General features: G+C 40.1%; 1 protein-coding gene across 7 annotated transcripts in view; it reads right to left on the bottom strand.

Moving 5' to 3' along the window:
* Positions 1-27,182, bottom strand: part of EXOC4 (exocyst complex component 4) — an 807,451-nt gene that overhangs the window by 700,124 nt on the left and 80,145 nt on the right. For all 7 annotated transcript variants that reach the window (XR_009600448.1, XR_009600449.1, XM_060414840.1 and 4 more), the window contains exons 6-7: positions 24,802-25,045; positions 923-1,097 (exon numbers count right to left, since the gene is read on the bottom strand). Coding sequence is in view for 5 of the 7 variants with exons in the window: in XM_060414840.1 (XP_060270823.1) it covers positions 923-1,097; positions 24,802-25,045 (419 nt within the window). In the remaining 2 variants the exon portion in view is untranslated. The remainder of the gene's footprint in view (positions 1-922; positions 1,098-24,801; positions 25,046-27,182) is intronic.

Here is a 27,182-nt window from a genome sequence, read left to right as displayed (position 1 = left end):
ATATAGTTGCAATCTATATTCTTTCTAGTGAACCATTAATAAAGCACAGACTACCTCCAAAAAATTGTCTAATGAATAACCAGGAATCAATCAATCCACCAAGAGCATGCCTATACTCTCGAAAATGACTACAATTTACATTCATGATTTATTTTTTCCTGCAAAGACTCCTATTTGCTATGCAAATAATTTCATTTCTACATAGCTACATTTTTCAATTCCCTGTATATACTTATTATTTTTCCTATTAGTAGATGATGTCTAACCAAGTCACTTCTATTGAGCTATGTCAAATTTGTTTCAGCTAACTCTTAATTGTATTTCTCATTTTCATCTGGCCAAATCAAATACATTTTCCTGGCGCATGGAGAGAAAATATAATAAAATGTCTAAATACCACCTCTGCAGCATCACACCAAACATTAATATCATTGCTCCGATCATCAACGAACCAAAGTGATGCATTTATACTTTACAGGTTTATCTTCATCTCTCAATATAAGCTCTTGACCTGTCTTTTACCCCAACATATTCAAGAGCTGACTGTACGAAAAATGGTCATAAAATTAAGCTACATGTATGTTTATAAAACAGTGTTTAAGAACATTTTCATACTGATTACATAAACATATGACTAATTCCAGCAAAGTAACGTACATTACAACAGGAAGTCAAATACTATAAGATACCTGATTGCTACATATTAAGAATGTCCCAATTTTAAGGTCTGGCCAAAAACACTTTATTTTAAAGGTACTTTGAAGATGACAGAACTCCATTACATCAGCAACCATCACCTTTAAAGAGAAACACGACATTCTCACTCTGTTTATGAGTAAGGAAATACTTTAGGTGGCTGGTTTTTTTATGTTCCTACCTGTGATTCTGAATCAAGATGGCACCCTTTGTCAAAGGGCCTTACCTGCAGAACATCTTGGATCTTCACCCACACATCTGCCATGTCATACAATTTGACATCTTCCTGCTGACTCAGTGGAGTCAGCACGGCATCTTGCAGGTATCCCAGGACCACAGAGTGCGCCGCGGCTACAGCGTTAAACTTGTCAAACAGCAACTCCAGCAGTTCTAGAAGTAGCCTGGTGAAAAAAACAAACATTTACATATACACACACACACACACACACACACCTGATTGACACTGGGCTACAAGAAAAGCATCAGACTAAAGCAGCACACGGCCATGTTAAACAGCACGTTGCATTTCAACGGGCTGCAATTCAAATAGCTGTCTAACCTCTGAAATTTTATCTAGGCCCCAGTTTCCTCTGTTATAAAACGGACATGGTGAAATCTGACAGTGAAACACAAGTTATTTTACAATATCAGTCAACACTGAGATCTAAAAAAAATACAAATGAATCTACACACAAAACAGAAAAAGAATCACAGATACAGAAGACAAACTTATAGTTACCAAATGGGAAAGGAAGCGGGGAGGGATAAATTAGTAGTACGGGATCAAGAGATACAAACTACTATAAATAAAATAGATACTAAGAATTTATTGTACAGTAAAGGAGTACGTCAAGGCTGTATATTGTCACCCTGCTTATTTAAGTTATATGCACAGTACATCATGAGAAACGCTGGACTGGAAGAAGCACAAGCTGGAATTAAGATTGCCGGGAGAAATATCAATAACCTCAGATACGCAGATGACACCACCCTTATGGAAGAAAGTGAAGAGGAGCTAAAAAGCCTCTTGATAAAAGTGAAAGAGGAAAGCAAAAAAGTTGGCTTAAAGCTCAACATTCAGAAAACGAAGATCATGGCATCCAGTCCCATCACTTCATGGCAAATAGATGGGGAAACAGTGGAAACAGTGTCAGACTTTATTTTTTTGGGCTCCAAAATCACTGTAGATGGTGACTGCAGCCTTGAAATTAAAAGACGCTTACTCCTTGGAAGAAAAGTTATGACCAACCTAGATAGTATATTCAAAAGCAGAGACATTACTTTGCCAACTAAGGTCTGTCTAGTCAAGGCTATGGTTTTTCCTGTGGTCATGTATGGATGTGAGAGTTGGACTGTGAAGAAGGCTGAGCGCCGAAGAATTGATGCCTTTGAACTGTGGTGTTGGAGTCCCTTGGACTGCAAGGAGATCCAACCAGTCCATTCTGAAGGAGATCAACCCTGGGATTTCTTTGGAAGGAATGATGCTAAAGCTGAAGCTCCAGTACTTTGGCCACCTCGTGAGAAGAGTTGACTCATTGGAAAAGACTCTGATGCTGGGAAGGATTGGGGACAGGAAGAGAAGGGGGCGACCGAGGATGAGATGGCTGGATGGCATCACGGACTCGATGGACGTGAATCTGAGTGAACTCTGGGAGATTGTGATGAACAGGGAGGCCTGGCATGCTGCGATTCATGGGGTCACAAAGAGTCGGACACGACTGAGTGACTGAACTGAACTGAACTGAAGGAACTACATTTAATATCTTGTGATAAATCTGTAATGGAAAATAATATATAAATATAGAGAGAATTGAATCACTCTGCTGTACATCTGAAACTAATGTTGTAAATCAATTATACTTCAATTTTTAAAAATGGACATGGTGTAAAAATTTTAAAGAGAATTGTAAAGGCCATAAACCAGCAGTAGCAGCTCAATACACAGCTATTTCCTTTTTAACATCATTCAGTGATCACTATACTGGATGTTCATATAAGAAGTTTTTCTAAGGAATTCAAGCAATCTTTCAGACAACAGTTCAAATGTTACACAGAATATGCTATTCTCTAGCAATAAATTGGGCACTCTGGTAAGGACACTAATCCTTTTAGTCATGGAAAGCTGACCTTACTCCCATTCAAATGTGTAGCCTAACCTGCCTGAAAACAAAAAACAAAAAACAAAAAACACCTGCCAAGCAATCTGACTTTCACCACAGGGAGTAGCTTAAGGCCTCCGCATTATCTCATTTTTCATAGTGAGAGATGCTGGACACATATTATTACATCAATTTTATATACTCAAGGGCACAAAATGAGGTTGCAAGGCAGCTGAGCCTAGAACAAAAGTTGATTTCCATGTCAGTGCATCCAGCCATCTACCTCTCACTGTATTTTTCTACAACACAAATGTATATTCAGAGACGGCTCAGAGCTTATATCATGATGCAGAGTAATTCCCCCACCTCCGAGCCTTCCAGCATCACTGGTCACCCATGCTTGGAATCATTCTTTCCTTTTCTGGACTTGAGTGCATCCCACTTTTAAGGAACTTATCACATGTGGCTAACATATGTGACTCAATCAAGGTGGGTCACATTTATTTCTATACAGACATTTCACCTCCCTTCCCCATTACTAGTCTTTTAGAGCAGACACTGCTCTGTATATCACTGTATACACTGGAGCACTCAGAAGAATGATCAGCAAATATCTGCTAAATTAATTTCATGTGTATACCATGAATGAGTACAATCTTGGAATGTGACTTTTATTATATAATCTGCGGCTCTCGGTTCATAGTTCCTAAGGAGACTTATGAACCAACCTGGAAAGCACAAAAGGAAAGCAAAAGAGCTTGTTGGCGATGTCAATTAACAAGATTTTATTACCATAAATAAGAGGCTATAACTATAATCTCATCAAAACGTATAGCATATTATCTATTCCTATGGCTTCTTTACTGCCCAATTACTATAATTAATGTGCTAACGTGACAGCCAGTAACCATCTCATGATAAAACACTAATATCTCTTTGACATTTTAATTTAGACAAGACAGAATCAATAAAAATTTATGTAGGCCTCTCAGTCTGGAATATACATATATAATTCAGAATTATACACCGTATTTGTAAACAGGACCCACTTTACCTTTGAATGAGGATTTTTTTTTTTAACTTGTAAAGGTCAATTCATACTTATACTCACATTTACCTAAAATAATTCTTCATATTCACCTCTGTTTTACGACATCTACTCACATATCAGCAGAGAGCAGTACAACGGACAGGAAGATATATCTAACTTAACAACTGAAATAGTTAATTTCAGTGTAGGTAAATAATCTGGGTAAGAATGGTATCTGGCATCATACTAGAGAATATACCTGATTAAGCTAAGGTTCTACTTTTCAAATAAAGATTTATGTTGAGTGTGTAAAGTGTGGTTCCCAAATGTCAGTCCACAGACCACAATGCATTTTTCAGTGGCAGAGAGAAAAGTAAGACCATACACTGAGGTTTTACAAAAGTAAATATATCTAATTTTATCCTTTTGGTATTCTCTTGATAAGAAAAATCTTATTTCCATGACAGCAGCTACATTGCCAAATGTCCTTACTTGACAAAACTAAAATTTAGTAACACTATGCTATACCCCAACATTTTCGAAATGATTTTTTATGGGGTCACAAAGAGTCAGACACAGCTGAGACGACTTGGTACAGCACAGCGTAGGTGATTTATAATATTTTGTTAGTTTCAGGTGTATAGCAAAGTGATTTCACTCAGTTCAGTTGCTCAGTCGTGTCCGACTCTGTGCGGCCCCATGAATCGCAGCACGCCAGGCCTCCCTGGCCATCACCAACTCCCAGAGTTCACTCAGACGCACATCCATCGAGTCGGTGATGCCATCCAGCCATCTCATCCTCTGTCGTCCCTTCTCCTCCTGCCCCCAATGCCTCCCAGCATCAGAGTCTTTTCCAATGAATCAACTTCAGTTATACATAAACAACTATCTATTCTTTATTGGATTCTTTTCCCATATAGGTTATTACAGAATACTGAGTAGAGTTCCCTGTGCTATACAGTACGTCCTTGATGATTATTTTATATATAGTATTGGGTATATGTTAATCCCAATCTCTTAATTTATCCCTCCCCCTCATCGTTCCCCTTTGGTAACCATAAATTTGTTTTCCAAATCTGAGTCTGTTTTTGTTGAAATGATACTGATTGAAATGAAATGAAATATTTATTCATGACATTCAAAAGCATGAGACAAACTTGTGCCCAACTTCCCAATGGCATGAAGTTCTAGGTACAGGCCTAACAAACCCGAGATAAAACACACTGGAAGAGAGGTGGCTCCTCCATAGGGAGGGGCTGTTGCTGGTTAACTCCAGGGCCACCAGACTCCATGACTGCACACACCTTGACTACTACTCAGGACAAGAGCAACTCGGCAATGAGGGGCAGTGCTCTGTTTAGAAAAGAGACCTAAGGGGGAACTGAGGTATAAAATGAGATCCATGGCATCGTAACATTATGGAAATAGCAATCTCTGATTAAAATGCTGAGACAGGGCCACAGCACCTGGAGGACCAAGACCAAGATAGATCTGTTACAGTGTGACCATCAAGAGTCATAAGTGAGGCAACATGGGGAAGAAAAAAAGGAGAAGAACCAGGCCAGAAGTGGAGAGAGTCTACCTGCCACTCTGCCTGCTTTGAAACATCCACCAGTTTCCAAGACAGGAAAACCTTCCTCTGCCTCCCCACGGAACAATCTTGAATATACCAATAAAACCTGCAGCTCGGACAGTAAAATTTAAAATTTTTATGCTGCAAGTGATATCATCCAGAAAGTGAAACGGCAACTCAAGAAACAGGAGAAAAATATTTGCAAATAATTTACCTGATAAAGGATTTGTATCTAAAACATCTCAAGATTTCTTATAACTAGTAACAAGATGACAACCAAATTTTAAATTGGACAAAGGATTTGAATATATTAAACACAGTTCTCCAAAGAAGACACATGACTGGACAATAAGCAAACAGAAGATGCTCAACATCTTAACCATCAGAGAAATGCAAACCAAAACCAGGAGACAACCATTTCAACCTACCTGGATGGCTATAATGAAAAAAACAGGCAAAAAAGCATTGGAAAGGATGTCGAGAAATCTGAACTCTCAAACAGCGCTGGTGAGAATGCACAACGCTGCAACTGCTTTGGAAAACAGTTTGGTGGTCCCTCAAAAGATTAAACATAGAATTACCATGAAGTCAAGTGAAGTGAAGTCGCTCAGTCATGTCTGACTCTTTGCGACCCTGTGGACTGTAGCCTACCAGGCTTCTCCGTCCATGGGATTCTCCAGGCAAGAATACTGGAGTGGGTTACCATTTCCTCCTCCAGGGGATCTTCCCGACCTAGGGATCAAACCCAGGTCTCCCACATTGGAGGCAGATGCTCTGAGCCACCAGGGAAGCTAGGTACATAGCCAAGAAAGACAAAAAACACATATATACAAAAACATGTACACAAATGCTGACTGCAGCATTATTCATGATATTAAAATACTAGTAAAACAGTAATAGTAAAATCTTAAAAGTGGAAATAATCCAAATATCCATCAACTGACAAAAGGACCAAAAAGAAGTGGTACATTCACACAGCAGAATATAATTCAGCTACCAAAGGAGATGCAGTACTAATACAGGCGACAACATGAACCTTGAAAACGTTATGCTAAGTGAAGAAAGCCACAGAAGACTACATATTGTGCGATTCTATTTATATGAAATACTCAGAACAGGCGAAGTCTACAGACGGAAAATATGTCAGTGGTGACTTAGGTAGGTGGGGACTGCCCACCACAGCATATGGGGTTTGTTTTGCAGCAGGGGACAAAAATGTTCTGGAACTACATGGCGGTGATGGTTTCCCACCCCGTGAATATACTAAAAACCACGTTTCAAGGTGTGATTTGTGTAGTATGTGAACTATATCTCAATAGATCTTTTTTTTAATCATCAGCAGTGGCTCTGAATTAGGACACTGAGGTCTCAACCCCTCCCCTGTGGTGAAGCAAAAATATACACAACAGTGAAAAAAGGAATCTGGTGTCTCAAAAAGTGAAGTATTATTAATACTGATGCCTGTGGACTCCCATTACCAGGAGGACATTAGCTTTCCTCTTTTGGTTCACTTGCTTTGTTTCCTTTTCCCCTTTCTTATATAAATAACCTGCAAAGAAGGAAAAAGATGCACATTCTTTCCCAACATTGAAAATTCCCAACCCTGTAATTACGAGAAAATCTGTTAACTTCTCCAAGTGTCCCCATCTGAAAAACCAAAGTATTAATTAATAGCTGTTCCAGGAGCCTCACATGACTGAAGGATGGGTCACATTAGAAAGTGGACAGAGTTCGTGGAAGCAATGGTACCATAATTAAAGAGGGAGGAGGGTTCAGGATCCCTTTGTTGGGGTTGAGCAACTCTGAAGACAATGGTTACCTTTTCTGATAGAAAGACGGAGAGAGAATGGAGAGGGCAAAGGGATGGGGGTGGGTAGGGAAAAAGAATGAGAATGAATTAAAGTGAAGACAGAAATTACTGAAGGGCTCCTTCTGGGTTTAGATCTGAAGATGTTAAGTTTAAGGTGTTATGCACTGGTACTTGCATATCCAAGTCAGGAGCTCAAGAGACAGACTGATACTGGAAATTTACAAAGTGATAAATATTTGAGGGGATGAGATTACTCAGGGATAATATGCCGAGTAAGAAAAGCAAGCCAGATCCAGCGTCAACACTTCCTGAAATAGCAGCTGTGAAAAGATGGTTAGGAAGCAAGGAGGGAGGAAGAAAAGAAGACAGGAAGGAAAACTGTAGGAGACAAAAAGAGAAGGGCAACAGAGTCAAGGCCACAGGGTGGCCGGTGGAGGTCAAGACAGAAACATAAAGCTCATAGGTCCTGGCGGCCTTGGAGGAAGGGTTCCAGGGGAGCAATGGACGCTGAACTCAGCATCAAGGTGAGGAGTGAATGGCCAACAACAAAGAAGAATCCAAGTCAGTCCCACACTTTGCCAAGGCCCACCATTCCTCACCAGCACACGCCTGCCTAAAAAAGAAAATGAAAAAGCAAGATGACTGTCTCTCAACGCAGCAAAGAGAGACCAGGCATTACTCACATAAACAGGACATACACTGCACTGGTCTGGTCCAATTGAAAGCTACCAGAAATAAATGGAAATATGTTGTTAATATTCGTATACACTCACCGACTGCCTTCACAGCACTAGACTGAGAAAACAAGTATTTGCCTTTAGCAGCAGACACACTCAGGATAACCCCCACACAAAGCCCTACGAATGTCATCCCCTACTCCACTCTCCCCACCCCACAAAATATTAACTAAAGAAGAAATAAAACAGGACACTGCAGCTAGCTCAGCTGTTTAAATCCTGTTAGGCTCAAGGTTTTCGCCACTGATCCAAAAGACAAAAGAGCAGGCAGTCATTAAACTACCAGACAGTCCTTAAACTGAACTGAGTTAAGAAAAGACCTCAGACAGGAATAAGCATGGAGATAAGAATTCCCATTAACTACAATTTCTACTAGTCAGAAGAAAATCTCTCTCTCACACACACACACAGAGGTTATTTCCAGAGTCACAAAATAGTATGCAATAATATTCAATATAACATCACAGTTGGTGAAAGAAAATTTCAGTCCTGAGATGGCAGTGTGGTATAAATGCCTATATGCAGGACTGGCATTAGAAAGCTAGACTTGGTACCAGCTCTCTGCTGAATACTCATGGGATTATCAACATATCATGAGACTGTTCCAAATCTCAGGCTCCTCAAACACACGTTTCCTCAGGTGAATTTCCTCATTACAATTGTGAGAATTAAACAGAAAACTCGAAGTGGAAGTATACCGAAAAGCAAACTCAGAGCAACAGTAAACTGCTTTCTGTACCTTTAACAGTTACCACCTAGAGCAGGAAAACAGGGAGAGACAAGTGATACTTCAGATGTCCCCGTGGGCCAGTGGTGTCTCTGTTCTTCCCCCAGCTTAGTGAAGTCCTGCTTGTATTGCCTAAGATACACCAGTACCATCCCAACAGAACCCTTCTTTAATTATGTTAGTCAGAGGCTGGTTCTGTCACTGATAAGTAAGAGAGTCCTAATTCACATTGCTCAATCTCTCAGTCATGTCTGACTCTTCTGCAACACTATGGAGCAGGCTGGGGAAGAAGTTCTTGATAAGGCACCTCCAGAGAGGCAGAAGCAGAGTGGAAGAGTTGGAGGAATTGAGCCAGGCTCCAGGCTCCTCTGTCCATGGGATTTTTCAGGCAAGAATACTGGAGTGGGTTGCCGTTTCCTTCTCCAGGGGATCTTCCCAACCCAGAGATCAATCCTGAGTCTCTTGCACCTCCTGCATTGGCAAGCAGATTCTTTACCACGAGCGACACCTGGGAAGCCCAAATTCACATTATAAGAGCCAATTCCTTCATTCCTCTTTGACTGTATAATCCCTCCAAACAAAAGCAGATGATCACAATGGACTGAGAGAATTGACAAAACAGTGACATGTACGGCCCTTCTGGGCCAGAGAGTAAGAACACAGTTCCTGTGGGCGTGTGGGATTCTTTACCATCTGAAGCACCAGGGAAGCCCCCTGCTGACTCCTTCTACATAGTGCCCGCAGCGAACGCTCTCATGATGGACAAGATCTCCAAACAGTGAGGCAGGAGTGAGACGATGACAATAATGGCAACAATAAGGACCATGACAGAGACCACTACATCAGCACAGCCGCACTGATGACAACGGGCCAGGCACTGCACGGAGCGTGCGCGTAATCCTCAGGCCAACTCTATGAGGAAGGCACCATCTGTAGTCCCCATGTTATAAACAAAAAAAACTAAAGCTCAGAAACAGAGAACAAAGTGTTCAGTTTGGGACAGTGTTTCTTTTAAATGGTGTTAGGGAGAAAAAAAAAAAGGAACTAATTCAAGAAAAGAGGCAGAAGAGTTATTAGTACCGTACAATGTTAGGGAAACCAAGGCTGCCAAGAGTCAATGAAACTGCCTATAATGCCTCTACCTTCTCACTGCCAACCAGTTTTTACCTCTGGCACGCTATTAATTCTCACAGAGGTCTCAAATCAGCATTTTGCTCAATATAAGATACGTACATTACTCCATGTAAAACAGATAACCAACAATTACCTACTTTATAGCACAGGGTAAACAGTACACTATACTTTGCAATAACCTGTAAGGGAAAAGAATCTAAAGAACAGATATATGCGTATAACTGAGTTACTCTGCTGCACACCTGAGGCTAACAGAACACTGTAAGTCAACTGTCAGCTCAGTTCAGTCGCTCAGTCACGTCCGACTCTGTGCGACCCCATGAATCGCAGCACGCCAGGCCTCCCTGTCCATCACCAACTCCCAGAGTTCACTCAGACTCACGTCCATCGAGTCAACTATACTAATAAAGAAAAAGGGAGAGAGAGAAAGGAAAGAAGGAGAAAGGAAAGACCCTCTTCAGTCCTTATCCAAGAAGGTGCAGCACTTGCTTCTACTGACCATGCTCTCCTCCTTGAAACACTGACTTCCAGCAAATGTTCCAGCAAGGCTATCACTTGCCCCCAGCAAATCACAGGCTCCATTCCTCCCACCCTTCCACTCTGCTTCTGCCTCTCTGGGGGTGCCTTATCAGGAACCTCTTCCCCAGCCTGCTCCTTAAATGCTGTCAACACTGCTCGATCCTCACACTCGCTCTAGGTGAGCTCGTTCACCACTGTGTCCTCAAACATCCACTCCCTAATCTCCCAAACGTATCTTCTATCCAGATGGCTCTCCTGAGCTGTCAACCTCAAACCCAACATCTCTTAAATAAAACTCATCATTCTCCTCCCCAAACCTGCTTTTCCACTTACCTAAGTCAGTGAATGGGAGTCACTTGATCCCAGCAAATCATCCTTCCCTCCCCCTCTTCCTCAAAGCCAATTAATAACCAACTTCTTTTATTTCTACCTCTTTACTGTCTCTAGAATGGGCTTCAGCCTATTGCCACTGTTGCTCTGCTCATACAGGCTTTATTTCCTCTTCCCTGGATTGCTGAAACAGCCCTTAGAGGAGGTGTCTTTCCTTTAGTCTTCACCTCCTCCTCTCTAAACCGTAAACTCAATGAGGTTAAGAATTGCCTGATTTATCACTGTATTCCGGTATTTGTCATAAGAGTAAGCGTATGACAGGCAATAAATATTTGTTGAATCAATGAATGAAAAAATGAGCTCTAGCAGATGAGAGAGATGGAGACCCGACTGCAGGTAACAAGTGATGAAGAAATGTGTATTAGATATTATAATCTCCTTGCTTTAGCACCCCACAACAAAAAACTTTTCACACAAAATTCTCTTCTCAAAAGACAGCCTTATCAACCTGAATGCGAGAGCCAGAAGAAATGTAGTTACTAGATGAAAGATACATGCATCCAGAGCTAACTTGAAAAATAAGGTAATAAAATATATCTTGTGTTAAAAAAAAAAAAAAAAACAGGGAAGAGTCAGGTGAAGCAAGCACTTGTTCTTTAAACATCCTTCCAATTATCTGGCAGGTTTTGAAAATAGCCTGCTTACAGAGGCAAGCAAAATGTTACCTATTCTCTTAGGTATCCTACTCACTTCCCACCCAGAACTGTCCCTATGCATCTCATGTTGGAATGCCACTATGAAAAAAGGCAGAGGATTAAGAAGAAAACGTCAAAGAATAGTCACAGTTGCATGTGGCAAGAAATGTCTATGGTATAAAGCTATATCCTCAAACTGTGAAAAATGTTCAATATTTAAGGTGAGATTCGACTATCTGAATCTAAATTTAACATCCAAGGAAGCTTGAATTAGTCATTTGGCTGGAAAACCCATTTTAGGAGCCAAGAAGCTGCCTTACTTGGTCACGAAGCAAAGACACACACACAAGGTAGAAAATCAGTTTTCTTCTACTACTTATCTGCTGAGACCTTAATATCAGGTTCTGCATTCCCCATGGACAAAGGCAATAACCACAGAATATTTATTTCCCTACCTCCATGTTCTAAAAGACAAGAAAATACTAACCTCTGAGCTTAGGTTTCCTATGAAAAATTAAAAGAAACTGATCATCGATTATTACATACCAAAGTAGTCTTAGATTTATACTCCTGTGAGATATCACATACACATTTTCATAATAAGCTTGGCTGAGCTAGTATTTCTCATTTCAAACAGGACATAGATGCCATTTAATCTTCAAGGTTATCTAATATCTACTTCTAAGGGATGAAAACTAGTTTTACCACTTATTAACAACAAGCTTCACATAAGAAGAAGTTACCATTTAAGGAGTGCTGACTAATTCTCCATCTGTGCTATGAAAAGAATAGGGAAAAAACTATTAGCAATATAGAACAGAACACATTGAAAATGAAAAGAACTGGGCTCTGGCTCTAGTAATTTCCTTTCTGTGTCACTTCCCTACTTGTCAAGTCAGCCCCTCGTGATCAGTCTCTGAATTCTTAGTAGATGCCCTCGAATGAACTTCTAATGTGTTGCAAATTAGTGACTAAAATTAGAAAATAAACCCAGGCCCCCTTTCTCTGAATTAAAGTGTTAGTATCATTTTTTAAGCCTTTGCCAGGACAGTCTCCTCAACAAAAGGTGATGAGAAAACTGAATAGTCACGTGCAAGAGAAGGAAACTGAACCACTCTCTTAACACCAACACACACAAAAATCAACTCAAAAAGAATTAGCGACTTGAACCTAGAATTGAAACCATGTAACTTACATGAAAACACAGGGATAATAGCCTCAACATCAGTCTCAGCAATGACTCTTTGGATTTCACACCAAAAGCAAAATAAACAAGTAGAACATCAAATTAAAAGGTTCTGCCCAACAAAGGAAGCCATCAACAGAGTGAAAAGCAACCTATGAGTGGGAGAAAATATTGGCAAACCATATATCTGATAAAGGGTTAAGATCCAATATATAAAGAACATACAATTCAATAACACAAAACACAATCCGATTAACGGGCAGAGAAACTGAATAAGACATATTTCCAAAGAAGACATACAAATGGCCAAAAGATACACAAAATGGTGCTCTACATCACTAACCACCAGGGAAATATAAATCAAACCTACAAGGAGATCACCTCACACCAGGGCTATCATCAAAAAGACAAGAGACAGGATGGTGGGAGGAATGAGGTTCAAGGGGAGGGGACATATGGGTACATATAATAGCTGATTCACTTTGGTGTACAGTAGAAATTAACACTGTAAAGCAATTACACTCTAAAAATAAAATATAACTTTAAAAAGAGACGACAAGTGTGGGGGAGGATGTGGATTAAAGGGAACCCGTGTGCACTGTTGGGTGGGAAGGTAAACCGATGCACCACTGTAAAAAATAGTGTGGAGGTTCCTCAAAAAATTAAAAGTAGAACTGCCATATGACCCAGCAATCTGACTTCTGCATATCTATCCCAGAGAAATGAAAAGACTCTCAAAAGAAACATCTGCACTCCCATGTTCATGCACCGTTATTCACAACAGCCCAGACAGGGAAACAGCCTAAGTGCCCATCAGTCAGTGAGCAGATAAAACACACACACACACAGTGGAATATTATTCAGCCAGGAGAAAGGACAACCCATCATTTGCGACAATATGAAGTGGACCTTGAGGGTATTAGGCTAAGTAAAATAAGTCAGACGGAGAAAGACAAACACTGTAGGTGCTCACTCATATGTGGAAACTATGAAAGCCAAAGTCAAAGAAACAGACCAGAGTGGTTAAGGGGAGAGAGTGGTCAAGGAGCATAAACTTTGAGTTATAAGATGAATAAGACCTCAGGAGCTAAGGTAAAGCATAGCGTTACAGTTAATACTGTACTATATATTTGAAAGTTGCTAAGTCGATCTCGAAAGTTATCACCACAAAAAAAGAAACTGTAATTATGTGAGGTGATGCAGATGTTAGCCAGTGGTGGTGATCACTGTGCAATATTTAAGCGCGTTAAATCAATATGTTGTACACCTTAAACCTACACAATGCTATCTGTCGATTACATCTCAATAAAGCTAGGAGGAAGAAAAGCCTTTCACCCATTTGAAAAATAATATACTGTTGTAACAGAACATTGGAAACGTTATCCACAAATCCCCTTCAAGACAAGAAAAGTTATGATTTTAGGTGTCTATTCTCATCACTTAGTTGTATATTAGTCTTTAGTACAAGGATGTACAAGGTCTCTGGTGGAACTGTCTAGGTACCTAAGTTATCAGTCTGCATCTCAAGCCAATTAAAACTCATTTACTCTGGTGGCTGATCATACTTCTTAAGGAGGCCAGCTGTCACTGAGAGGGTGCCACTGATCACTGCAGGGAGCGTGGGTGGGAGAAGGGACGTGTGGCCGTGAATACCGTTCTTCTGAGGGAAGGACAAAATCAGGCCCAGGAAATGAGCTAGGACCACCATCCTTACGGAAGCCAGAAAGCAGACTTCCATGGCAGGTAAGAGGCAACTTCTCCTCTGAAATCCACCACCACCAACCAGCTTTGTGAACTGTCAAGTGATTGCAGCTCTCACATTTGCTTGGGCAAATCTGAGATTAATAATAATGCCCCTGCCTGTGATGAGGCCAACAGCGAGCCTCACTCAGGTGAGGTGCCAGATGGCAGGCTGCTCTGCAAAGCATAAACGTTACAAAACTGCAGAACTCCATGATGTCTCTGATGTTATAAAGAGTGTTCTCAAATTTTAGCATACGTACAATCGTCTAAAGTAGAGACTCCTGTGGGCCCTGCACTGAGGGATTCCAATTTAATCATTTCTCCACCATGGGGAGAATTTGCATTTCTAAATCTCAAGTGACAGCAGTATTGCTGATCCTTTAGACCCCACTGTGTGTATTGCTGAGAATTTTTTTTAATAGAAAAATTGCTTACTCTTATTTAAAAAGTATCTTCTTTGCATTTTTCTTACCTATTCATTCATTAAACTTCCTGGGCATTTAGTATGTGCCCAGCCCTAAGTCAGGCTGCAAACACAAAGTGAACCCTCCTCTAACTAACTTACACCTCAGTTAGATTAGAGAACATAATGAGAACATGGACCAGGAGCTAGAGGAGCCCAGAAAACATGAAATAAAGCCTAAGATACACACGAAGGTACTTTAATCCTATGTGACCTCACTCCTAAACATCACCAAGGGAAGAATTTCATTTGACCCAAGTCTGTTTTTGTGTGTTTTTGCTACAAGAAAGAGTCAGTGCCAGTTTAAGTGTGGAGTATATCTGTATTATAACACCAACAAGCATGAAGAAAATGACAAGATCTAAGGCAGTTCCTACCACTGCCAAATAGAGAAGTGGCCTTGATGCAGCATGAGGGCTGACACGTAATATTATCAATCATCTGAAATGTACATTTTATCCATTAATTCTTTCAGTTTAGTTCAGTCGCTCAGTCGTGTCTGACTCTTTGCGACCGCATGAATTGCAACACGCCAGGCCTCCTTGTCCATCACTAACTCCCAGAGTTCACTCAGACTCACGTCCATCAAGTCAGTGATGCCATCCAGCCATCTCATCCTCTGTCGTCCCCTTCTCCTCCTGCCCCCAATCCCTCCCAGCATCAGAGTCTTTTCCAATGAGTCAACTCTTCGCATGAGGTGGCCAAAGTACTGGAGTTTCAGCTTTAGCATCATTCCTTCCAAAGAACACCCAGGACTGATCTCCTTCAGAATGGACTGGTTGGATCTCCTTGCAGTCCAAGGGACTCTTCAAGAGTCCCTTATTTCCTTAAACTGGCCCAATCTCTAACTGAACTTCCTAGAGCATGCAAAACAAGAGAAATCAAAAGCAACTGTTTTGCTTTTATCCTGACAAAGGCAAAACAAAGATTTAAGAAATGTTCAACACTGAGTAAGATATCTGGCCTATGCAGCCAAGCACCCTTTCTCCAAAGGACAACATAAAATCAGAAAGACAGCTGTCCAACCGCACGTTTATCAAAGAGCTATAAACATACCCATAACATGGGTAATGTTATTAATTCACCTGATATGTCAAGAAGATCTCATCAATGAACTTAAGTCTTACAAGAAAGCATGCAGATTTGGGACCAGTACTACCTTTCATGGTAATAAGCTGGATATTTCAGTTAACAGACCGTGTAATAAGTCCCAGAGGTAAAGAAGCAGTTCCTTTCATTTATCCTAAAACTATTTCAGTTAGGCTGCAGGTGAGGACATTCCAGTTGAAGATAGTGGGATTTTTTTTCTGTACATCTCTGGTCATCTTATTCATACCTTTCAGTGTTTAACAGTTGGGTGTATTTAGAGCATATTCTCACTGATATGTGTAATCAGAAGTAGAGATTTAATCAAATGGAATCATAATCAATGAAGTTAAATTTACTTGCTTCCCGCTTGCTTGGATGTGAATTAACCAGTCATCCAAATCACATCGAAGCCCTCCCTGATGCCAAGCACGTCCAAGTGCCACATACAGTGCTTGGGAACGGCTACAAGAAGCCACCAGGACAAACGCTTGACCGTGCTTCAAAGCTGCTCTTAAACGATTTTTCCGTAAAATAAGATGGCCAATTTCACCAAGTCCTATATTTTGGATATTTAAAAGAGTAACTAACAGAGAAAGAAGAGATGAAAGGAAACGTTACTTATTTGAAAAATACAGGCCTGACTCTAGCCACGGATATAAAGCAATCGTGAGAAATATTTCGTTTCTCTTTCCACGAGCACTGTACTTGTACCACAAAACTAACCTCGGGACTTGAGCCTTTAGACATCTCAGAGATAAAACCACTTTGTAAGACTGGCCTATTAAAACGGTATGCCTTCATTTCAAGTTCTGGACTCTGAATTTTTAAAATATTTGAAAGTATATTTTACCAACTTTTAGAGCAATAATTCAGTGTATCTCCACAAATCTATATCCTGTGTAGACTGAGAAATCAAGAGGGAAAAAAAGTTTTAAGAAATGAGGCAAATATCAACTATAAAGAAAAACATGACTATAAAGCAGATAAGTAAATTTTACAATTATTTAGCCAGCATCATCTCACACTGACAATCCATCACATGGCAGATAGTTAGGGGGCAAAAATGAAAAGGGTATACAGTTGATTACAATACAATGAGATACGTGCTGCTGCTAAGTCACTTCAGTTGTGTCCAACTCTGTGTGACCCTATAGACAGCAGCCCACCATGCTCCGCTGTCCCTGGGATTCTCCAGGCAAGAACACTGGAGTGGGTTGCCATTTCCTTCTCCAGTGCAGGAAAGTGAAAAGGGAAAGTGAAGTGGCTCAGTCATGTCTGACTCTTCGCGACCCCATGGACTGCAGCCCACCAGGCTCCTCCATCCATGGGATTCTCCAGGCAAGAGTACTGGAGTGGGGTGCCATTGCCTTCTCCAGTAATACGTGCTACAGATGTTTAAAAGTAGCATGGCCACTCCCTCAGATACCAGATCTCTCAAAATCATAAATACTAAGATTGTACTAGAAGAAAGTTAGGATATTTTTATTTATAATCTATGAGTGAAGAAGACCTAAGTTCTGACACAAAACCCAGACCCTTTAAAAATAAAATATTAATAAATACAACCTCATAAAAATAAAAACAATGTATACATGATCAGACATCATAAAGTCAAAAGAGAATGCAGCTGGTGGGAAATTACAATATAAATTCCAAAGAACTAACTTTCTTGATATATAAAGAGTTCCTTCAAATCAATAAGAAGACAAACATAATGGAAAAATGGGTGTTCACTGAAAAGGAAATAAAACACTATTTGACCACTGTATTACTGAAAATTTCAACATTTAAATAAGTCTACTTTTAGGAAAGGATAATGAACCATCATGCACCTATCACCCTGATTCAACAATTATCATTTAACACTAATCTTGTTTTAGCTATCTCTACACGCACCCTCAACCCAGATTATTTTGAATATATCCAGATATAACACAAATATCATAACAAAAAAGTTACACAAATAGGAAGTTTAAATCACTCAAATTTTCTCTAAAAATTACAAATCGAAACCACCTTGAAAATACGATCTTTCACTGATCAGACTAACAGAGATAAAAATGTTTATAGTACAATCTGTTTACTAGGGAATACAGGACCTCTCACACATTACTGATGACCTGAAAACTTGGTATTATCTCCAAGAAAAGTACACTTGGCAATAATGATCAAAATCTAGTCAACCATAAAACTCTCATCAGCCAGCCAAAAAACCTGAAAATGGCACATCAAGAATTGGATGCTCTCCTTCTCACACCTTATATGTCAATGTCAAGGTAACTGCCCAACTAGAATAACTAGTAGTAACTAGAAGTAGGTGCTATCCAATGAGTGCAGACAGCATAAAAAAGTAAAAGCTGCCTTACTTATTTAAAACATTCATACCATACACCCTAATGCCCACCTACCCAGACCAGATTGCATCCCCATGGCTATATGTTCTCAGGGCACATCTGTTCTTCCTCCACGGCACTTAAACACAATTTGTATTAATACAGTTATCTAAGGACTCTCTGATTAATGCCCTTCTTCCCCTTTAGACTTTTAAACTCCATAAGGATGGAGATCATTCAAATTTGTTTGGTATTTTAGGACAGTTCCTGGTCCATGACAGATATTCAATATAAGTAGAATTCATTCTTTCATTCAAAAAATATATATTATGGGTCTGGTGGACACTGTGCCTACATTCTAGAGATATGGTGCTGAACAAGGCAAAAGCATTCTCTCGGCTCTTGAAGCTTCCATTCCAGGAATAGTCAAGAAAATCACACATGCACACACACACCACAGAAAGCAACTTTATGAACATGATCCAGTTGGTCTGCCAACAGGTACTGTATTTTTCCACACTAATACCTCCGATCAGAATTTCCATTTGTAATGATTTCTTTCTTTTTTAATATTTGTTTTTATTTATTTATTTGGCTGTGCTAGGTCTTAGCTGTGGCATGTGGGATCTAGTTCCTGGCCAGGGATCGAACCCAGGCCTCCTGCTTCGGGACCACAGAGTCTTAGCCACTGGACCCCCACGGAGGTATTGTAATGCTTTATTTTGATGTAAATAACCTGTGTAACACTGTAAATTAATTCTTAAATAATGAATTTATTTTTCATATTAACTTAACAGCTGCAAAATTGGGGGAGGGGGACCCATAACCTCACTATCCAAACACAACTATTTTTAGCATTAAAGCATATTTCTCTCCCATTTTTCCATGAATCTTTCCTCAATACCACAGTGAGCACAGAATATGCAATGTTCTCTTTTTATAGCAGACGCTTAATCTTCCCTCATTCACAACAGAGATGAAGGTACAGGGCAGAATGATCTTCCAAAAGGGGAAAAGGTCTCCCTGGCAGTCATGGCATCCACCTGCCAGACCAGCAGTTTTACCAAGGTGGAATGATCCTTCAGCGCCTCCCCATTCTGCTTTCATTTTTAAATAGGATCATTTTCAAATGAGTCGAGTGGTTGTTTCACACAGGCCAATCCTTCTCTTTTCCCAGTTCTTCTCTCTTCCATATTCTTGACAAGCTACAACAGCTGTGAGAAGATTCTGTTTCTTCCCTGTATTCCTCATGCTTTTCTTGCTGTTGTTTAGTTAGTTGCTAAGTCGTGTCCAAGTCTTTGTGACCCCATTGACTGGAGCCCACCAGGCTCCTCTGTCCATGAGATTTCCCAGGCAAGAATACTAGAGTGGGTTGTCATTACCTTCTCCAGGGGACCTTTCTGACCCAGGGATAAAATCTGTGTCTCCTGCATTGGCAGGCAGGTTCTCTATCACTGCACCACCAGGGACTTATATGCTAAATAATAAAGAACTGCCTCCAGCTTTTTTGAGACAAAAATTATAGGAAATGTTCATGAGCTAGATTTTGGAAAAGAACCAATAACTAGACTAGGCAGTGGGACTTGAAGAAATTGATTCTGAGCTGCACAGGTTGCAGGCCACACCAACCATCTGAAACTGAAGACACCACCTGGCTTTCTGAGGAAATTATGGGTAGTAGGAAGTTCTGGGAGCTCTTAAAGCACATGTTCTCCTAATGTCTATCAAGTTGGTGACAACAGTAGTTGAATATCTTCCTTTCATAGTAACCTGAGGTTTTAAGACACTAGAAAATGGATGGAAAGACAAAATATTTCTCCTATAAATAGACAATAGATTGGGGGTCAAGAATAAAATAAAATAAAAAGTGAGGGACCTGGTGATTTTTGAAAATTGGCTGTGAAAGGACTCTGGCTCTGCAGGAAGTGAAAGCAAAAGAGAATTCACTAGTCTGGTTCCCACTCCTTTTCTAGAGAAATAGCACACAACATTAATTCGCTTTCCATAAAGACAAATGAAAACAGGCCTGCAATGCACCACAACCAGAATATATTCAAGATGATGATGCTGAACAATGAAACTTCTAGGAAAAGTTATAGTCTGGTACCTAGCCTCAGAGTAGCATTTACATGCTAATGACTGGAACAAGTTATCTCATCGGGAGTGGGGACTAATGGAGAGAAGAATTTTGCTGAAGAAGGATTCATGGTTCTTTTGTCTCTGCTCCATCTTCCTTTACGGAAAACAGACTCTTGCCCCTTGAGCATGAGATTCCTTGAAGGGTAAAAGAGAATAGTAATAATGCAAACTACTGAGACTTTGCTTCTCTCTAAAATAGTATCACTGACACCTCCCAGTACAGTTTAACACAGAGTACCATGCAAGCTTCAAGAATCATCTGCCAACATCCTTTCTAAAATTCTAGACCTCTAGAAGCAACAGTGCCATCACTCTGGAATGAAGTTTCCCAGGTAATTAATTCTTGGAGTTTTGTAGCATTTGTTGATACATAGCCACTACAGACTTGCTCTAAATTATCAGTTATTTGGAACACCAACCCAAGAATTTAGTCTTTGACTTTCAAAAAGAATGGTTGAATCACAATATTTGCTTTCTCTGTGTTATTGTATAATAAAGAGTTTTGGCCCCAAATTTCTGGTTCGTAGATTTTGTAAAATGGAAATCATGTTATAGGCATGAAACCAAGACAAACAGCTTGTTCACGAGCCAGTGTCCAATATATCCTGCCTATAAAAGCCTTTAAACTACTGACAAAACATGAAACTTGAAGGGAAAAAACCCTCCTGCTGACTCATTCTTCACAGAGAAACATTTATTATTTCCTGGGGCAGTATGCTGAATTTCCACTTCTATTGCTATAATTTCCACTTGTGAATTTTGGAGGGGGTTCAGGGAAGGGAAGCAGAAGAGATCAAAATCCTAGGAAAGATGCATTGCTTTTAAGGGGACTGTAGAAAAGTTACTGATCCATGGCCTTTTCCTTTTATTTCCAGTATATATTATAGTTGTGCTGTTTCCCCATGAAAGTTCAGCATTTTCATCCAAGGACTTGCAGCAACAGGGCAAATAGCAAATCAGAATTCTGGAGTGTTCATTAGTAAGGAGGCAAAAGGCCTTCAGGAAAATCCAGGCTCCAGGCAAAGAAAAAAGACAAGCACGGTTCAATCTGGAACCATTCCCAGCTTCTCTGGACCACAGTGTGAAGGATCAATGAACATGAAAGTTGAGAAAGGAATCAAGAATAAACAAACTTATGTATTCACACACAACGTATGTAGGAATGGTACTGACTGGCGCTATCCTAACAAACTCTAACCATATAACCTCATCTAACGAGAGCTAGCCTGTAAGACAGGTATTACTGGATTGGCCAAAAAGCTCATTTGAATTTTCCCATAACATCTTATGAAAAAACGAAAGAACTTTTTGGCTGACCCAGCAGTTTTCTCAGTCACAGAACAGAAATTCAAAGTCAAGTTTGCTCAACTTCAAAATCCATGCTTTTCCAAACATGTGCTTTGACATACTCCATGGCAGAAGAGGGGTAGAAAATGCTTTCTTTACCAATCGTACTGCAGAATGAAGCTTACAAGAGAATTAATTTTTGAAGTTCCAAATAGGGAAAGGAGTACGTCAAGGCTGTATATTGTCACCCTGCTTATTTAACTTATACCCAGAGTACCTCATGAGAAATGCTGGGCTGGATGAAGCACAAGCTGGAATTAAGATTGCTGGAAGAAATATCTATAACCTCAGATATGCAGATGACACCACACTTTTCACAGAAAGCGAAGAGTAGTCATGTATGGATGTGAGAGTTGGACTGTGAAGAAGGCTGAGCGCCGAAGAATTGATGCTTTTGAACTGTGGTGTTGGAGAAGATTCTTGAGAGTCCCTTGGACTGCAAGGAGATCCAACCAGTCCATTCTGAAGGAGATCAGCCCTGGGATTTCTTTGGAGGGAATGATGCTGAAGCTGAAACTCCAGTACTTTGGCCACCTCATGTGAAGAGTTGACTCATTGGAAAAGACTCTGATGCTGGGAGGGATTGGGGGCAGGAGAAGAAGGGGACGACTGAGGATGAGATGGCTGGATGGCATCACTGACTCGATGAACGCGAGTCTGAGTGAACTCCGGGAGATGGTGATGGACAGGGAGGCCTGGCGTGCTGCAATTCATGGGGTTGCAAAGAGTCAGACACGACTGAGCGACTGAACCGAACTGAAAGAGCCTCTTGATGAAAGTGAAAGAGCAGAATGAAGAAGTTAGCTTAAAACTCAACATTCATCAAACTAAGATCATGGCATCTGGTCCCACCACTTCATGGCAAATAGTTGGGGAAACAATGGACATGGTGACAGACTTTTATTTTCTTGGGCTCCAAAATCACTGCAGATGGTGACTACAGCCATGAAATTAAAAGACTCTTGCTCCTTGAAAGAAAAGTTATGACCAAGACAGCATATTAAAAAGTAGAGACGTTACTTTGCCAACAAAGATACATCTCGTCAAAGCTATGGTTTTTCCAACAGTCACGTATGCAGGTGAGAGTTGGACTATAAAGAAAGCTGAGAACTGAAGAATTGATGCTTTTGAACCATGGTGTTGGAGAAGATTCTCGAGTCCCGTGGACTGCAAGGAGATCCAACCAGTCCATCCTAAAGGAAATAAGTCCTGAATATTTATTGAAAGGACTGATGCTAAAGCTGAAACTCCAATACTATGGGCACCTGATGCGAAGAACTGACACATTTGAAAAGACCCTGATGCTGGTAAAGACTGAGGGCAGGAGCAGAAGGGAACAACAGAGGATGACATGGCTGAATGGCATCACTGACTCAATGGACGTGATTTTGAGCAAGCTCTGGGTGTTGATAATGGACGGGAAAGCATGGCGTGCTGCAGTCCACGGGGTCACAAAGAATCGGACACGACTGAGCAACTGAACTGAAATGAATGTGTAATTAAAATCAGTTATTTAGAAAATCCAAAGAATATAAAAAACGTAAGTAGAATACATCAATTTCTCCAAAAATTGAAAGTACATCTAGGGACTCCACACTAAGTAAGCTATTATTTCTCTTTAAATTCGCTTATCTTCGTTCTAAAAAAGTTTTTAAAGTCCTAAGTACAAAGAGTAGAACTGCCTTCACAACAAGCTAGTCTGATTATGATACTGCCTAGAACGCACTGTCCAGCACCTCCCAGGAACTCATATTATTTGAGCAACTCAGAAGAAATGTTCTCCTTTGTCCTCTGTTCTCAGATAAAATTGTGGTTTCCATTGGCCTTTCCCCCTCTGACAGCAAATTCTTGCCTTGCCCATATCTGGTGCCCATGGGAGGCTGAGGAATAGAATAGACAAGCAGGAAGAAGGGACAGAGACCCATGTAGAGTGAATCTTGGATTTTCTAGGAAAGCCTCAATTTGAAATATCTTCTCCCATCATCAGACGACATCAGAGTATTAAGCTTTAAGCCCAGTGCATGGCAGTCAAGAGAGTCAGAATCAGAGGATGATTTGGTTTCCCCCATGAAAGGAGAATTATGAAACGTTAGCTGTTTTAAGTACATAAAGGAATTCCTTAGACTGATGCCTATTGGCAAATGTAATATCACCACACACTGAAGGAGAAAGCATGGGACAGAACAAAGACCAAGGGCTTGCACTCAACTCCAAGACTAGCCACTTGTTCTGTGACCTTGAGCTAATTACTTTATCTCTGAACCCCAGTTTCCTTAACTGTAAAATCTGGATACTAAGTAAGTAGCTCAAAAAGTTGTAATGAGAATTTAATAAGGTAATATACATAAATTGCCTTGAATACAGTTTAGTGCTTAAGAAATATTCAATAACTGCTACCTTCTTACCTTTGAGTATGGACAACTTCTCAACTACATCCAAAACCAGCTGAGCTACACTCATTCAAGCTGTTTTCACCAATCTGAGTTTGTATGGTCCACAGCATCCAAAGTTCAAGAAATAACATCAACTTGGTATATATATACAATGGAGTATTACTCATCCTTAAGAATGAAATAATGCTATTTGCAGCAACATGGACAGACCTAGAGAGTGTCATATTGAGTGAAGTAAGTCAGGGAAATATCTTTTGACATCCCTTATATGTGGAATCTAAAAAGAAATGATACAAATGAGTTTACTTATAAAACAGAAACAGACTCACAGACTTTGAGAACAAGCCTATGGTTGCCAGAGGGGGAAAGGATGGGGGAAGGGATAGTTAGGGTATGTGGGATGGAGATGTGTACACACTGCTATATTTAAAATGGATAACCAGCAAGGACCTACTGTATCACACAGGGAACTCGGCTCAGTGTTATGTGGCAGCCTAGATGGAAGGGGGCCTTGGGGGAGAGTGGACACATGTATTAATATAAGTACGGCTGAGTCCCTTTGTTGTTCACCTGAAATGGTCACAATATTATTTGTTAATTAGGTATACTCCTCAATACAAAATAAAGTTTTTTAAAAAAAAGAAATAACATCAACAAAGACTAGAACATGACTTAGTGATTAAACAACAACAAAGATACATATAATACCACTGCCTACCCTTCAAAAGGTACAGTAAATACAGTTAGCAAAAACCTACCTTGGCTGGTTCTCAGCCGTGAGGTTCTCTCCCCTCTGATAGTCACTGTCGGCCACCTGAGTTGTAGACCTCTTCACGATTTGCTTAAGTTCCTGCTCCAAGCGTTCTGTGATCGCCTTCACTGTCTCTGGGATCTTCTTCAGTTTGGCCAGCCCCTTGATGAGGATGCCCATAAAAAGGGTGCTGTTCTCCTCTGGATCCAACTCCAAATCCTCCTTGATGTCCTGGAGGCTCATTTCCTTCACTGTTAAAAAAAAAGAAGAAGAAAGAAAGAAAATAAAAATCAATCAGTAGCCACAGACTGCATAACCACACCCAAAACCAGTATGGGTCTGAATAGATACACGTATACATAGGGTTGAGTCCCTTTGCTGTCCACCTGAAACTACCAAACATTGTTAACTGACTCTACCCCGATACAAAATAAAAAGTTAAAAAAAAAAAAAGATATGGAAATACACACACAAAAAAAAACCCAGTATGGATCTAAAAAATGGGACCACTCCCTTAAAAGGAACCACAGATGTTTTTCAATTAAATCTAATTAAATTATACTTACACAGTAATTCTCTAAGAATCACACAAAAAAATTATGTTCCTCAAATTATATCCAACCCATCAGTTAATAAGGGGTAGAAACATTAAAAGTAAGCAAATCTCCACAGAAAATTTTCTATACTTCTGCAGTGAGTCAGTTGGTTCGTGACATTTATCAACATTCACTGTTTATAAAATGCCATACTTGATGCTGCAGAATTCCAAAGAGCCACACCGTAGTCTTAAATTCATATTGGTTAATTAGGAGCGATAGGTAGCTTGATAAAAAGACATAAATACACGTGGAAAAGAAAAGACATATAAGTTAAAAGTATAACAAACTATAAGAGATGAAGAAAAAGAAAGGAAAAATAGTATGTACAAGTGAAACAACTTGAAGAATAGAAGAATATTCCCTAAATACAAAAAAAAACTTTCTATTTTTCTTTAAATACACGTCTAACATAATATCATTATCTACTAAAGATAGGTCTTGCTAATCCACGTAAGTTTTCTGAGTGGTAGATCTTTAGACGACAGCTTTCATCTAAACCATAAGGTTTGGGAATGAAAGAAATAGCTTTTAACACTGGCTTTTAACCCCCGTAGGAGTGGAAAGAGGGCAGGGCTGGGCTCTGAACGTCTGTCATCTACTGAAAACCACAGGCCTCTCCCTCAAACTAACACACATACAACTAACACTTCTCATATAATTTGAGGGGTTTCCACAACAACCAGAAGAACTACAGGTTAAAAACCTCTGGCCTAAAAATAATTTTCTTATTTTACAAATGGTGGACTACAATAAACAAAAGCAAAAGTGAGTAAAGGCCTAAGGATGGACCCTAATCAAGGTGTTCCCATCCTCCCCTCTCTCCTTCACTCTTCTAAACACCTGAAAGGCTTTTAAAATGTGATCCCCCCAAGACTTCCCTGGTGGTCCGCTAGTTGAGAATCCACCTGCCAATGCAGGGGCCACCGGTTCGATCCCTGGCCCAGGAAGCTCCCATGCGCCACAGGGAAACTAAGCAGGAGTGCCACAACTGCTGAAACCCACGCTCCAAAGCCTTTAAAGAGACTTTTGAATTTTTTAAAAATGTGGCTCCTGAAAGCGTGTGCACATTCTTCTTTAGTAGATTCAAGCTCATCTATACAACAGACCCAATCAAAGTTCTTCAGCACCACTGGAGTATTTTGAAATTTATTTAGGAAAGAATGAAAATATCCCAGTATACGGAATAAGTCCTTTTAACAACTGGATAAAGTCTCTGAAACCTCTACTTCAGACAACATGTGCGCTATTTCCCTCAATTTGTTTTTTGCTCCCAACTCATAAAATGCACGTATAAACTTAATGACTTCACTTCACTTAATGACATCCATGATATAATTACTTACACAAATTTGTTCCTAAGTGAATAAGCCCTCTACAGATTATCCATAATGCTGCTGCCTTAACTTCAACTCACTAGACCAACCCACAACAAGAGAGAAGGAGACAGAATGATCAAATCCATATGGTTTCCTTCATAGCATAGAGGGCATCTGATGATACGGTAATTAATTTTAAATATTTTAATACTAGCAAACTGGGAGTAGAACCAAGAAGCTTTCAGCCTCTAAACTGACATGACAGTTCTGAAGCCAAGTGAAAAAAGAGTCATCAATATTTCCAGTCATGACATTCCAAGAACAGACAGTTTAGTTACTGGCTTTGTTTTACACATAAAGAACTGGACCCCTCAGGCCGCAGAAGTACTCCATCCTGCAAAACCAGCTTCAACAGTAGAAAAGGACTTAGCGGCCAGGGAGCCATCTAAATGCAGCTGGGCAGAGAGGGAAAA

The sequence above is a fragment of the Ovis aries genome, chromosome 4 (genome assembly GCF_016772045.2).
Source record: "Ovis aries strain OAR_USU_Benz2616 breed Rambouillet chromosome 4, ARS-UI_Ramb_v3.0, whole genome shotgun sequence".
Classification (NCBI taxonomy): domain Eukaryota; kingdom Metazoa; phylum Chordata; class Mammalia; order Artiodactyla; family Bovidae; genus Ovis; species Ovis aries.
The sequence above is the reverse complement of the archived record's forward strand: the minus strand, read 5'-3'. Positions and strand labels throughout refer to the sequence as shown.